The 13,236-nt window shown below is 34.0% G+C and overlaps 1 protein-coding gene across 4 annotated transcripts; it reads right to left on the bottom strand.

Moving 5' to 3' along the window:
* Nucleotides 1-363: 363 nt before the first annotated feature.
* LOC101244706 (acyl-CoA-binding domain-containing protein 6) lies at nt 364-12,774 on the bottom strand. Of its 4 annotated transcripts, none has more exons than XM_069298826.1 (18): nt 12,492-12,727; nt 12,315-12,385; nt 11,136-11,199; nt 10,909-11,061; nt 10,749-10,826; nt 9,751-9,855; nt 7,672-7,738; nt 7,524-7,585; nt 7,025-7,164; nt 5,412-5,538; nt 5,200-5,314; nt 4,937-5,025; nt 2,828-2,911; nt 2,360-2,701; nt 1,684-1,735; nt 1,238-1,566; nt 1,077-1,136; nt 364-675 (listed from the first exon to the last, which is right to left on the bottom strand). In XM_069298826.1, the coding sequence occupies exons 2-18, from the start codon at nt 12,350-12,352 to the stop codon at nt 595-597; spliced, it is 1,986 nt and encodes a 661-aa protein (XP_069154927.1). In that variant the 5' UTR covers nt 12,353-12,385; nt 12,492-12,727; the 3' UTR covers nt 364-594. The 4 variants fall into 4 exon arrangements, with proteins under 4 accessions (XP_069154927.1, XP_004229210.2, XP_010321161.2 ...); XM_004229162.5 differs by having other exon boundaries at nt 12,496-12,705; XM_010322859.4 differs by having other exon boundaries at nt 1,238-1,735; nt 12,496-12,774.
* Between the last annotated feature and the right edge of the window lie 462 nt (nt 12,775-13,236).

Genomic DNA, 13,236 nt, shown 5'->3' with positions numbered 1-13,236 from the left:
CCCTACTACATGAATTTTATTTAAATTTAAAAGTTTAGACAAATAAATTTCAATCAATTTTTTTCAGTTCACAAGTTGAAACTGAAAGAGGTATGCTTGAATCATTTGTATCACGACTAAAGTATAATTATGTCACCATTTAAAAATGAAGGATATATTTGTTCTAAATTATATAGTACCGGGGATATTAGTATGTTTTCCCATTTTAAAGTTGTGAATTCAAAATCTAACATAAAATTCTGTTGTCGTTTTACACGTATCTATTCAAAAATGGTTAACCCCACAACTCACAAGTACAGGAATAGTATTGACAACTCTTTAGGTTCACAATTTTTCTGCCTACATTTGTTCGTGGACTTGATATGGAATAATTTAGTACAATACAATAGAAATTGCAGCTAAATGTACAACATTGTAGTTCATATTCTCTAACAAAATTTGAACTTTGCCAGGTGAACTACTTTGCAGGTTTAAGCAATCTGGATAGTTGTTGTTTGATTCTTCCTAAAAAAAAGTCAATGACAATTCAAGTCTAACATATATGTACCTAATCTTGTCGCAACTAATATACAAAGTGTCATACTATAATATATTCTAAACGTGGAAAGGTTTCCGAGGTGTTGGAGATCGATTCTCCAGTGATTGCAATCTTTGTTTTAAATGGAAAACTTCAACCTGCAAAACCAAAGGATATATCCTGAATAAGTACAATGTCAAGGTCTGAAAAACAACCCCTTGGAGCAAGATGAAGCATAAAAACAATTAAATCTCTCCATTATCTGCTTATAATATATTCGTGCAAGTTACATAATCAAAAGAGAGCTAATAAATTTCTATCTAAGATGGTCATGTGACCAAAATGTGCATTAAGCAACTTATATATTTCGATATTGGTATATCTTTTGAGTGGTAAATATAGAGTGGCCATATCCTAAGCATCTGTTGATCTTCCCCATTTGGTTTTTCCCTTGCCCGAGCATCCCATCCAAACCCCAGAATAAGAACTAAAAGATGAAAAATGTAAAATAATATGTTGCTTGTGATTTCCTTTATCATTCTTATGATTGTGATCGTACCTGCAACTGGAAAGCTCTCGCTCTTTCTCCAGCAAGGACTCCCCTTGTTGAATGCAGTTCCTGCATTGGATATCGTAGACACAAACTTAACGAGAGTGAGCTGGAAAGTTGGCTCGGACATTTTAGGAATAGATAGATAAAATGACAAAACCTCTCTTTACCTTCTGTGTATCATCCATAACTGCCTTGAGGAAAGCCACGTCATGCTCAAGCCTGACATTATCAGAGTGGACAATGTTGGATAAACTGTTAGCCTCTTCCTGGGCCATTTCGACACTAGCTAGCTTTTCTTTAAGCAACTCCATCTCCTTAACAGCATCAGACATCTTTTTCTCCATGTCCTGTTTACTCCTCACTGCAGCTTCACGGCCAGCCAATGCAGCTGCCAGCTGTCCTTCTAGAATTCCATTCTTTCTCATTAGGGAGGAAAGTTTTGCTTCATGCTGCTGACAAGCACCTGATGAAGCTGGCAGTCCAGCTTTATAATCACCTTCTTGTGAGACAAAATCATCAGTGTCTTGAAAAAAGTTTGCACTTGCTTGTCTGTAATGAGTAGGCAAATGTCCAGATTCAGAGATAGTAGACATCTCCTCAGACATAATTTTACCTCCATTGCTGCATGTTTTGAGCCCTATGTCTAGTTGTTTTGCTCCTTGTTCCTTAGAATGTAGATGAATGAAACATCAGTTTGACTAGAAAAACGAAATAAACTTCAGAACATACAATCACTTGATTGTAAATTAAAATGAATCTAATTGTCGTATATTCGAGCCCAGTATATAAAGAAATCACTAGCAGCAAAAACAGCAACAATTAAATAGAAAAAAAGGTACAAAAACTTCTTGAACAAAACACACCTAACATGAAATTACAATGTTCAACAGATAACATATAGCCATCAAGAAAGAACTAGGATCTTCAAGAACTTCAAACCAAATTAATCAAAGGGCAGCCCAGTGCTCGAATCATGTGTTCACACATGGTCCAGGGAAGGCCACATTTCAAGAGGGTGTAAATGGTAATGTAGGCAGCCTACCTTAACACAAGCATCAGTCGCTGATTCCACGGCTCGAACCCCTAACCTATTGATCCTATTCCAAATTCTTTTCCTATCTAATTCAACCAACATATTATCTTAATCTTAACCAGTATCCTATTTCATGGCCCCATCCACCGAAAATGCAAATCCAAAACTTTGTTTGATAGGTCAGATGTACTCATCCATCTACTCTGGGACCTGAGATTGTGAAGAGTGAAATACTAGAATAGTTGCTATAGTTTACCTGTGAAGGACTTTCATCTCCAGAAGTCTTAGTCATCTTTGCACTGGTGTCTTCATCATTGGAAAATTGCTTGCGAAGTGAGACATTACCAGACACAGAACTAGGATCAATGAGTAAAGACTCTGACAATGATTTTCTACCAGAGCCATGATGCTCAACAGCAGAGGCTAGATTCTGTCTCGCTATGGAATCCACATGAGAGGTAGTAGTACCATTAACTGGCTGAGAAGCAGGCCCAGTGGATGTCAAACGATTCCCAGATAGCAAGTTCCCAGCAGCTTTACTTAAACTTGATCTGCGACCCATTGACAATTCATTTTTTTCCATAATAAGTACCTCAACCTGTAAAAGAAAGATGAAATGAGGCAAAGCAAATACTTTGTACATGAGAATTTGACTTTAAGAAGATAATATGTCAGCGCTAGCTAATAGATGATTATACAGCAAAAATTCTGGTTTTCATGTTACCTCATTTGATGGATCTTTCTTGAAACCACCAAAACCCACAAGAAAATCCCTTTCCTTATGCTGCACAAGGACGAGGCTGAATCCCTGGTATTCATTAAAATGTTAAAATATACTTACATGATCCACTAAATAGTAACCTTTACGTGATGCAATCTAGAGCAAGAGCATGTAAATTTGGTGAAGTACAGGTTCAAACATCAGATCATAGGTACACAATAAAATTGATGCGTAGATTAAAATATTTATTTTTACTTTTGAAAGCTAACTGTCAATTTTTGCCATAAAATAATTTAACAAAAAACAAAATATTCAACTATCTTTTTCAAACACTAACCCTAAGTTCAATACTTATTTTTGATCACCAAAATCCCCAATGGCCGGCCACACACGGTTTGAAACTCGGTGGATAATGTCCCCCATTCTTCTCCACTTAAATATCAGCTTTTCTCTACAGTGTGGTTGAAACCCACGATATGCACGTATAACCCACACATCATGCATTGGCTTTTACAACTAGACCAAAGCCTTGGGGGCAAATACAAACACAACAACATACCCAATGAAATCCCACAAGTGGGGTACGAGGTAGAATGTACGCAGACCTTACCACTTCCTCGTGGAGTTAGAGAGTGTTTCCGAGATAGGTCCAATTCCATTGATAAAGTTGAATGGAATTGTATTGTATCTTTTAATTATTGTTGTAAAAAGATAGAAACAGATGAATTAGAACTAGTAGATTTGTTGGGATCTCTATAAGTAGCTTCCTACATTCTCTTTTTGGTTCTTTTCGAAGGTCTCCAACATATCCTTAATGCCGAGGAATACAACATTACCAATTTAAATATCATATCATTCATATTCATATATTGTTAAAAGTGGGAAGAATTTAAGTTAGAAGTTGAATAACGAAAATACCCCTATACTAAATTTTAAAAAAAAGTAAAAGAAATAATTAATTAAATAATTATCCTATTATTATATTATTATACTAATGCTAATCATCATATCTTGTTTTCTCCGTTTTGACTTTTCATTTCCTTCCTAATTAATCTAAATTATTTTCGCAATACCTATAAATATTCACTTATTATTATGATAATTATAATAAAGAAGGTGAATGAAGAGTTGCAAGGTAATTAATTGTGAGAGAAAAATGTTTACTTATTGCTATTATAATTATTATAATAATAAAAGAATAAAGAGAATGAAGAGTTGCAAGGATAATAGATTTTGAGAGCCATATATTATATTTGTGTAGCAAAGAGGCGGCCAACCACTGGTAATTACTTTTGCAAAAATGCATGATTATTAAATAAAATTTTCATTTCATTCTAAATACAATAGTTGATCGCTTATTACTTTCATTGTATTTTTTTGTTTCTTAAATGAGTTGTGTATAAATTCTAAAACTTCATATAGGGCATGCAATGATGGGAATGTGTGAATCCATCTATTCATAAATTTGATTTTAATAGTAACTAATATATTTTCATATTTTGAGAAAATTCTCTATTAATATTTAGTTTTTAAGTCCTTGTAGGAGGAAATCAAAGTGACGTTTCATACTGAGCATGCAATGATGGAAATGGATGTTGGAAATCTTCACGGAGGTCGAAATCCATCTATTCACAAAATTTTATTTATTCACAACGTTTTTTCTTTTAATATTAACTAATATATTTTCATATTTTAATATTCAGTTTTTAGGTAATTGTAGGAGAAATTCAAATCGTGTTTTCACCTAGTAAAAAAAAAAGGGGAAGAGGCATTCTTTTTGATACGAACTAAAAAGGGGAAGAGGCATTCTTTTTTATACGGACTAAAAAGGAAAGTAGGACAAACAAATTGAAATAGAGGGAGTAATATTTAACATAAATTATAATAGTCATACTTTCACATGCAAAATAACGCATGGCAAATCTTTGCTAGGTCTGGACCATTTCAGATACTGGAGAATAAAAAATTTGAGTTGACCGTAAAATTCAAAGATAGCACACCACAAGAGTATATACTGTGAGTTGACTGACACAAAAGTTGATTGACATAATGTCAAAAGGCAGAAGCATGTATCATAATTGAGAGGAAGTGAAAAGAAAAACTGAACTGAACCTTGTTAGTTGTGATAGAAGAAGCTGGTGAAGCAACAGCAACAGACCATTCAAGTTTTAGAACATCAAATATTAAAGTCTCAGCATGTCCTGAAGGAAAAAAGCATGGTTACGTACTAAGAATGGAAACAAAGGGAAGAAGGAGAAGAATAAATTCAAAAATCAGAAAGCTTAAGTTGCAAATGAGTTCCTATTAAATGCATTTCTTTGCTGAGTTGTGTATCAATGATGATGAAGTAGAAGGCTGCAGTTATTTAGACATACTTCTTTTCCTGCTACCACCCCCAGCAATATACCATTTAGTTCCACAAAGCACTCCGCAACAACCAGCTCTAGGTGAAGGATGGAATCCACGTATTTTAATTCTTGACCATGCCATCTAAGGTGAACTTGAACATCTGGCATTAGAATATTGCACATAGAAGAAATTTGCATTCATTCAGGGAAAGGAGAGCTTAAGAGTTTATTCTACAAACCGTCTCGAAGTCAAGCGTGTACAAGTCATTTAACGTCCTGGACTTTGACGATCCACCAAAAATCAAGAGTAATTTATCATCATAGAGGGCAGACACATGGTTTGATCTTGGCGAAGGACCTGTTCCCCTGCATGTATGTGCTACTAATCAAGAAACAAGCCCGATAATGCCACCATCGGGTAAAGTTAATGGGCCAAGGAGCAGGAACATTAGCAATCATATAAATGAGAATTTTTTTACCAAAATAAGCTATTTTTAAAACCAATTTCCCTAACTAATACGTTTTTTAAATTTTTTTACAAAAATAGTATGAACGTACTTCATAGTAACGTTTTAGGTTATTTTTAAAATTCAACGGACAAAAACTGACGACGTTAAATTAATAAACGTTACTGTGAGTAATGTTTTAGGTGTAAAGGTTACTTGCAATAACGTTTATTGAGAATCCAATGAGTAACGTTTTACACCTAAAACGTTACTCACTTAAGAATCCAATCACGGGCCTTCGACTCTTGCAAATTTACTCTTAAAAACCTGACTGTCAGGTACAAAACTATGTTAAAGTCATATTCCTCCATTTTTCAAACTGAGCATATGTGATTATAAAATAAATGTTGTTGTAAAGAATGTTTTGCATATTCCAACAATATTCATCCTTGATGAAAAATAAGATATAGTAAGATATTTTTTTAAAATAATATTAATAAATTAGAAAAATAATTTTAAAGTTATAGTATTGGACTTATTTAATTCATACTTGATGAAGTTTTGTGAATATAATATTGACAATGGGCCACACAAGTAAAAGTCATATTCCTCCATTTATTTTATAACCACATGTGGTTATAAAACAAATGTTTTTGTAAAGAATGTTTTGCATATTCCAACAATATTCAATAAAACTTTTACCTGTGTGGCCCATTAATATAATATTCACAAAACTTCATAAAGTATGAATTAAATAAGTCAAATACTATAGCTTTAAAATTATTTTTCTAATTTATTAATATTATTTTTAAAAAATATCTTACTATATTTTATTTTTCATCAAGGATGAATATTGTTGGAATATGCAAAACATTCTTTACAACAACATTTATTTTATAATCACATTTGGTCAGTTTGAAAAATGGAGGAATATGACTTTAATAGAGTGTTGTAACTGACCGTCACGTTTTTAAGATAAAAACTCACATTACTATGAGTAACATTTTTTTAGCTAATTTTGCAGGATTCGATTTAAATTTGCAGGAGTCGAAGACCCGTGATTGGATTCTTAAGAAATGTTTACTCAGAGTAACGTTTTAAATTTGCAGGATTTAATTTTGAATTTGCAGGATTAGATGTCATTAAATTCTCAAATAAACGTTATTGCGAGCAACATTTTACACCTAGAATATTACTCCAGTAACGATTATTAATTTAACGTCGTCAACTCCGTCAGTTTTGGCCTTTGAATTTTTAAGATAAAAATAACCTAAAACGTTACTATGAAGTACGTTTATACTACTTTTTAAAAATTTAAAGAACATATGAGTTAGGTAAATTGGTTTTAAAAATAGCTTATTTTGGTCAAAAATACTATAAATGATATATATCCTTTAGCAACTTACGTGCAATGAAGTGGCAGCCATGTCAAGGATTTAAGATCAAACATATGCAGATCGTTTAGCTTCCTCCTCTTTATGTCTTCACCCCCAAATAAAATCAAAACTGAGCTTGCTCTAAGGACAGTATGACCACTACGTGCAACCTGTCGATTGAATTGGCGAGTTAAAAAGAAAGCAAAAAAATTGACGAATAACACCGCATGTATCAGACATCATGCTGAAGGTAAGTCTTTAATACTTTTCTTTCGTTTCCCTTTTATAAAAAAAGAATAAGATAATACCTCATGCAAAAGGAGAAAGTATATAGAAGTTTACTTCACCAGACTTAGTGAGACGTGGTGCAGAAAACAAGATATTAACTATTACTTTTTCGATAATAGATAAACTCGAGTCTACTTTATATTATGTTAAACTGAGCGATCACTTATTTGAAGTGAATACCATAAAGGCAGAAAAGGGTATGCACAATCAGATTGCACAGGAGGAGACTAGAAGCTTTTACCGGAACGTCTCCCTTTGCTTCCAGAAGTGACCAGCATTCAGTTTCAGTGTCAAACGCCCAGACTGCAACAGACAGTTCAGGAAGAAGTATATAGTGGAAAGCACAGTTGGACTAGATAGAAACACTGTAAAATTAGCAGAAAGTCAACCTGAGACTTTGTCACTTGAAGGGTCTGTTTTCCCTCCAACCATAAGAATCTTTTTCCCCCATTGAACCTGGGAATAACAGATAAATTTTCTGATGAATAGTACTCCAACACGACACACTTACACCATAAAAGGAATCACTAATCAGATTAAGAAATTGGATTGTAACAGCATTGCTACCATAGAAGTTCCACATACAGTAGACTTGTACAAAAACATTTATTTCTCTTCTTCATCTGAAATCAAGTATTGATAACAATATCCTTGTGATTGGGAGTTAGAATGTTCAGGTAATATTCATGTAGATGTTCTCCAAACATCCAGTACAGCCTCCCTTCTTTCCATTTTGTTTGCTCTTCTAGCTATTTTAATCCGTTCCAGAAAAAATGATTTCTTTCCTTAAATAGAAAGCCAACAATTCACACCCTCCACATCTTCCAATTGTAACAATTATTTTTTCAAAAAGTTGTTTCCCAGCAAACTTAGGCTCCAGAACAAATTTTTTAAGTTCACTTTACCGCCGCACACTTATCAAATTTACAGTTTTCAATTTTTATTTTTTCATCGCCGCACATTGCACAAACTTTTCAAAGTTCAAACTCCTTACTCCTCCGTCTCCCATCGCTGATGTCCAGCCGACCGCCGCGATCAGAAGCAGCCGATGCAACCGACCGCCGAGGCGGCGATCAGTTCCAGCAGGTAAACTTATATTGTGATTATTTTTTGTTTTCAAGAAAAAACGAACCGAATTATTTTAATTCAGTGTTCGGCACACTTATTATAAGAACCGAAACCCCCCCCCCCCCCCGAAATCGAACTGAATTACCGAATTCCCAGCCCTACAGGCAGCTTTATTGATTTTCTAGAAGATGGTACAACTCAGTTGGTTGACTACCTGGATGTTCATCTTATTGGCAAGGGTTCTATTCCCTGCACTGTAATTCCCCTTCCCCTACCCACAATTTTGTTCTTTTTTCTAAAAAATTGCCTTTAAGTTTAGTTAAGCATAGGAGTTTCATAATATAAGCATAGGAAAATTTTCTTAGACTACAACAACCTAATAAAATTTTAAAATTTAATTTTACCCTATAACTAAGCAACTTATTATGCTAGAAAAATCACTTCAGTAGTAACTGAAAACAAATTTTAACACTCCTCCTATGAAGCAATCTAAAAAAATGTTCCTCAATTTCTGTTTCTACTATTAGTGCTTGAGGATTGTTTTTAAACTTGCACACTTTCGTAACATGGCTTATTTGTTTGCATTTTTCACATATTGCATCAGGTCTCCACCAACAAAAATTTTCCAAGTGTATTTTCTTTTTGCCATACTTGCAAGGAGGATAATTAACTTTTTCATCTGTTTTGTGCATAAAAAACACCCTCAATAATATTGTCTTGTGCTTGAAGAACACTAATTAATTCTGCAACAAAGAGGTAGATATCCTTAGACACTTCTAAGGAGGAAATTTTAGATTTGAACCTCTTTGGAATTGTAAGAACTTTTATGAATGTTATGGATGCTTCCTCTAGTACTTCTTCTATTTCTTTTTTTCTGTATGTTCTTTGATATGCGTGACCTGAGCCAGGAGTCTTTTGGGACCAGTCTCTCTACCTCCTGGGGGTAGGGCAAGGGCTGCATACATTTTACCCTCTCTAGACTCCACCTTATGGAATTACACCAGGTATGTTGTTGTTGTTGTTGTTGTTCTACCTAAAACTCCCGCATAATAACATATCAAGACTTTCTTCTGTTAATCTCGGTCAATATCAACTATAATAGGATAGAGGAAATATCGTACAGAAACATTTTTGGGAAAGTGACCTTCAGTTTTTCTACCTTTTGTGGGATTCAAAGATAACTAACATCTTCAGATAGGAAGCTTTTCAAATTTCTTTAAATGGATGTTAGCTAAGTCATTGCATGTTTCCATTAGCAGGCTCTCAAAATCTACAAACTCTTACATGAAAGAAAAAAATCACCAAGACATGGTGCATCTCTAAATCCATAACAGTATCTTGACATGTAAAATCCAAAAGTAAAGAAACAAAGTAGAACAGAAAATTAGAGTAAAGGTTACCAAAGCATGACCCTTGCATGCTGGGATCTTTAGAGGAAGACTGGTGGGCGAGAGGTAGAGCTTTGATGAAGCTGTTGTCCAGGAAAAGCTATCAAAATTTAGCACCTGAAATGAAAATGAACGCATGCCATTGGTATCAAGTATGCCACCTACAAAGCAATTTCCACGACACTGATGATTGAAACTCGTCTCAGTTACTAGCTAATCATTTCCCATTTTTCAAAATCAACACAACTGCAGATTGGAGTGTTGATAACAGATCTAAAAGAGATGACAAACAGGGGAGATAGTTTAGTCCAGCATATCTTCTCAAAGTTGGAGAGGCATAACTAATTTTAGAATTAGACCTAGATCAGATACTTTACTTGGAAAGATTTTGTAAACTGACTGTATAGCTCAACTGGTAAGTGGTCACAAAGCTCACACTAACTCTTTGCATATTTCTCTTTACAAAGTGCCCTGACAAGAGTTAGCTCCTCTCCTTATATATCTATAATTGAGGTCAGGTCTAGTCCCCCTCCATGTAACAGTCTCTTCTTTATAAGATATACCCAATGCTAGGCAATTGACCATTGGGTCCTTTGGAGGAACAAAAGTACAACTGCAGAAATTCCCTTGTAAGTTAAAAGGTCAGAAGAAAAGGAAAATAAAAGGTTTCATAGTTCCAAAAATCCCTCCACAAACCAAGATGAAGAGGCTTCTTACTGTCGGGCACAGACATTTAAATCATATCTCTGTCTATTCATGTGTGTCATCCATGTACATGTGTTTCCTTTAGAATTTAACTTCTACAATCAGCAAATCACCTTAAATATTATTATTTCTTACTTATCAAATGTTTGATGTTAATCATTGGTGATAACTATCCTTCGCATTCCACAATGAAATCAACACTATCCCATTTGAAGCGCAAAAAAGATCAATATTTCTGTTTATATATTAAGGCAGGAGTCATCAAACATGAGATAACGTTACTTAAGGAACAATCACTAGTTTACCTGCACATCCTCTAACATACGGCTACCTGTTTCTCCACCGACAACCACCATCTTGTTCCCAACAACAGCTGCGGCATGCTACTCAGTAAAAGCAAGATGTTAAGTTTTCAAAGCATCACAAATTAAAAACATAAGATATCTTTGAACAGTAGTCAGTTACATTGAAGCGAGGTGTAGGTTTCTCTCCAGCTATGGAAAGAAGCATCCAATTTTCTGAGCCACCTGAAGCACAATCGTTAAACTCAGGTGCACCTGATGAGCATTGGCAGCTCTTTTCTTCAGAATCATTATTACTGGGAGGAACAGCTTCACCCTGTGATGCAGAAAGAGCTTAAACCTTGTGCTTCTCATATGCAACAGAAGGAAAAGTTGCAATAGAGGTCTTACACTGGAATTGCTAGAACGCTTGGGGTGCCTCATAGGACTTCTAGTTCCTTGAGCTGAGTTCAGTCTGAGTAAAATAGTGATGAGCTCAGACAGATATAAATAGCAAATGGTTCAGAAGACCTAGCTATATTGAGAAAATTCAGATCCTTAAGAAGTCCAATAACAAATAAACGTGAGAGATCAAAAAGCCTATAGTATCAAATATCAATAGAAGGATTTTAGCAACTTAGGTAAGCAAGGACTTCATATTACTGTTCATATATGGTATAAGGCATGCCAAAAATTGTACTAGCAATCGCAGTGACATCTTTCACATGAGGATCTGAAATTGTAGCGCAATTGATTCGGGGGATTCATCTTATACAACCCTAACTAGTTTGGGATTAAGGCGTAATGATTAATTGAGTGAAATTGCATCTTACACATGGAAAGGATTGCAAGGAAAGCAAAACCATATCTGACATAAGGGATAATATTTCAGTACTGCTCTCTTACCTAGTGTAATTAACATTAAGTCAGTTTTGCCTTTCCACAAGTGCTCCATGGATAGAGATCATAAAACATCAATAATGAGTCAAAAACAAGCCAATGAGCAAAGTTGTAGCTCACCTATGTCAATTGCAATAATGCATTCAGTACCTGTCCTCTTACAAATGCAATTTATAGTTTTCTGAAGGGGGGAAAAAAGCTACACCTCCTAGAAAAGGTTCATGGAGACCTAATGTTTAAAAAAGAACCCAACTGAACCTCAAAAATAGTAAAGCTCACCGCTTATTTGAGGAGAAAATCCCAAGTTCTTCTGCCACTAGAAAAGAATAATACTTTTTCTAGACCATAGTGAATTTTTCCAGTAACAGCAACCCAGTTAAGTGGTCAAATGACAACATGATTACGTCTTGGAACCAAATTGACTAATTTAGCATGCTGATAGTTTCTTATACAAAGATATACATACAAAAACTCTTTTTTTTTTTAAATGGAAATATGCACAATCACCGGAGACATAACCAATAAGTTCCAGCTTCTCAATCCTAAACACTAAAAAGCACATTCATTCATAGAAATCTAACCACACCAGCACAACACACAAACATGCTAGTAAACAGAGCTAATGTACAACAATACACACATTATAGCTACTTATATGTAGTTTCTAGGCATGAATAAGTATGTCATTACCTCCCGAGTTTCATTCGCCTTTTCGAGAACCCAAACATCTCGTCAAGTAACAAGTACCGCAACGCTCAAACCTTCAAAAAAAACAGAAAACAAAGCCACATTATCATCCAAAAACAACCACATCACATTTCCATTCAAAAAAAAAAAAAACTCAGACTTCGTAATCGGAAAACTCACTTACGAATAGAGAAAAAACTAGGTTTTGCCAGTTCGCATTGAAGCCCAACTCTTGGATCATCCACACTGAAAGCGACCGAAAGTATCTTCAAAAAGCTGATTAAACTTGGGAGTTTCTTCCTCCACAAATGCACATTAAACCTTACTCTATAGTTTTGTGATAATTTTGACAGTGTGAGCTGAAAATGACTATAGGTATGTATGGATACAAAAATGGTGTATGTATAGGTTATTACTGATATGACTCTGAGCAAAAAAAAGTTAAAATTGACTAAAGAAAAGTGCGTATTTTAGCATAGTACTTGTACACATATCCAAAAAATTACTGAGGGCCTGTTTGAAACCTGATAATTGGAAACGTAACTATTTAATCGACAGATAATTAGTGTAATTGACAATGTAATTGTTTTATTATTTTAAATTATTTTTTTATTTTTATTATTTTAAATTTTTTTAAAAGTTTATTTTATAATTTATGTTATTATATTTTTTTTGTTTTTAACCTTACTTTATGTAATTTTATGAAATTTTCCATATTATATATTTCTTTATGTCATGTTTATTGTCTCATTTGCATAATTATGTTAGTGTTTTAATTTTTAAATTAAAATATAAGTTATTGTTAAGTAAGGTTATAGATTTTATATTTTCTTTTTTGAAAAAAGAAATTTAAAATCATATTATGTATACTAAGTTGAAATTGTGATAAGAGTAGTATGTTAATTTTATTTTATTTTTGAATTTA

The sequence above is a fragment of the Solanum lycopersicum genome, chromosome 1 (genome assembly GCF_036512215.1).
Source record: "Solanum lycopersicum chromosome 1, SLM_r2.1".
NCBI classification, from domain to species: domain Eukaryota; kingdom Viridiplantae; phylum Streptophyta; class Magnoliopsida; order Solanales; family Solanaceae; genus Solanum; species Solanum lycopersicum.
The sequence above is the reverse complement of the archived record's forward strand: the minus strand, read 5'-3'. Positions and strand labels throughout refer to the sequence as shown.

Excerpts from the sequence above, each read along its gene's own strand:
- LOC101244706 (XM_010322859.4), bottom strand. The coding sequence starts at position 12,352 with ATGTTTGGGTTCTCGAAAAGGCGAATGAAACTCGGGAG. Across the intron at positions 2,912-4,936 it reads CTTCTATCACAACTAACAAG|GGATTCAGCCTCGTCCTTGT; the intron begins GTTCAGTTCAGT and ends AATGAATACCAG. Across the intron at positions 2,702-2,827 it reads AGAAAGATCCATCAAATGAG|GTTGAGGTACTTATTATGGA; the intron begins GTAACATGAAAA and ends TTTCTTTTACAG.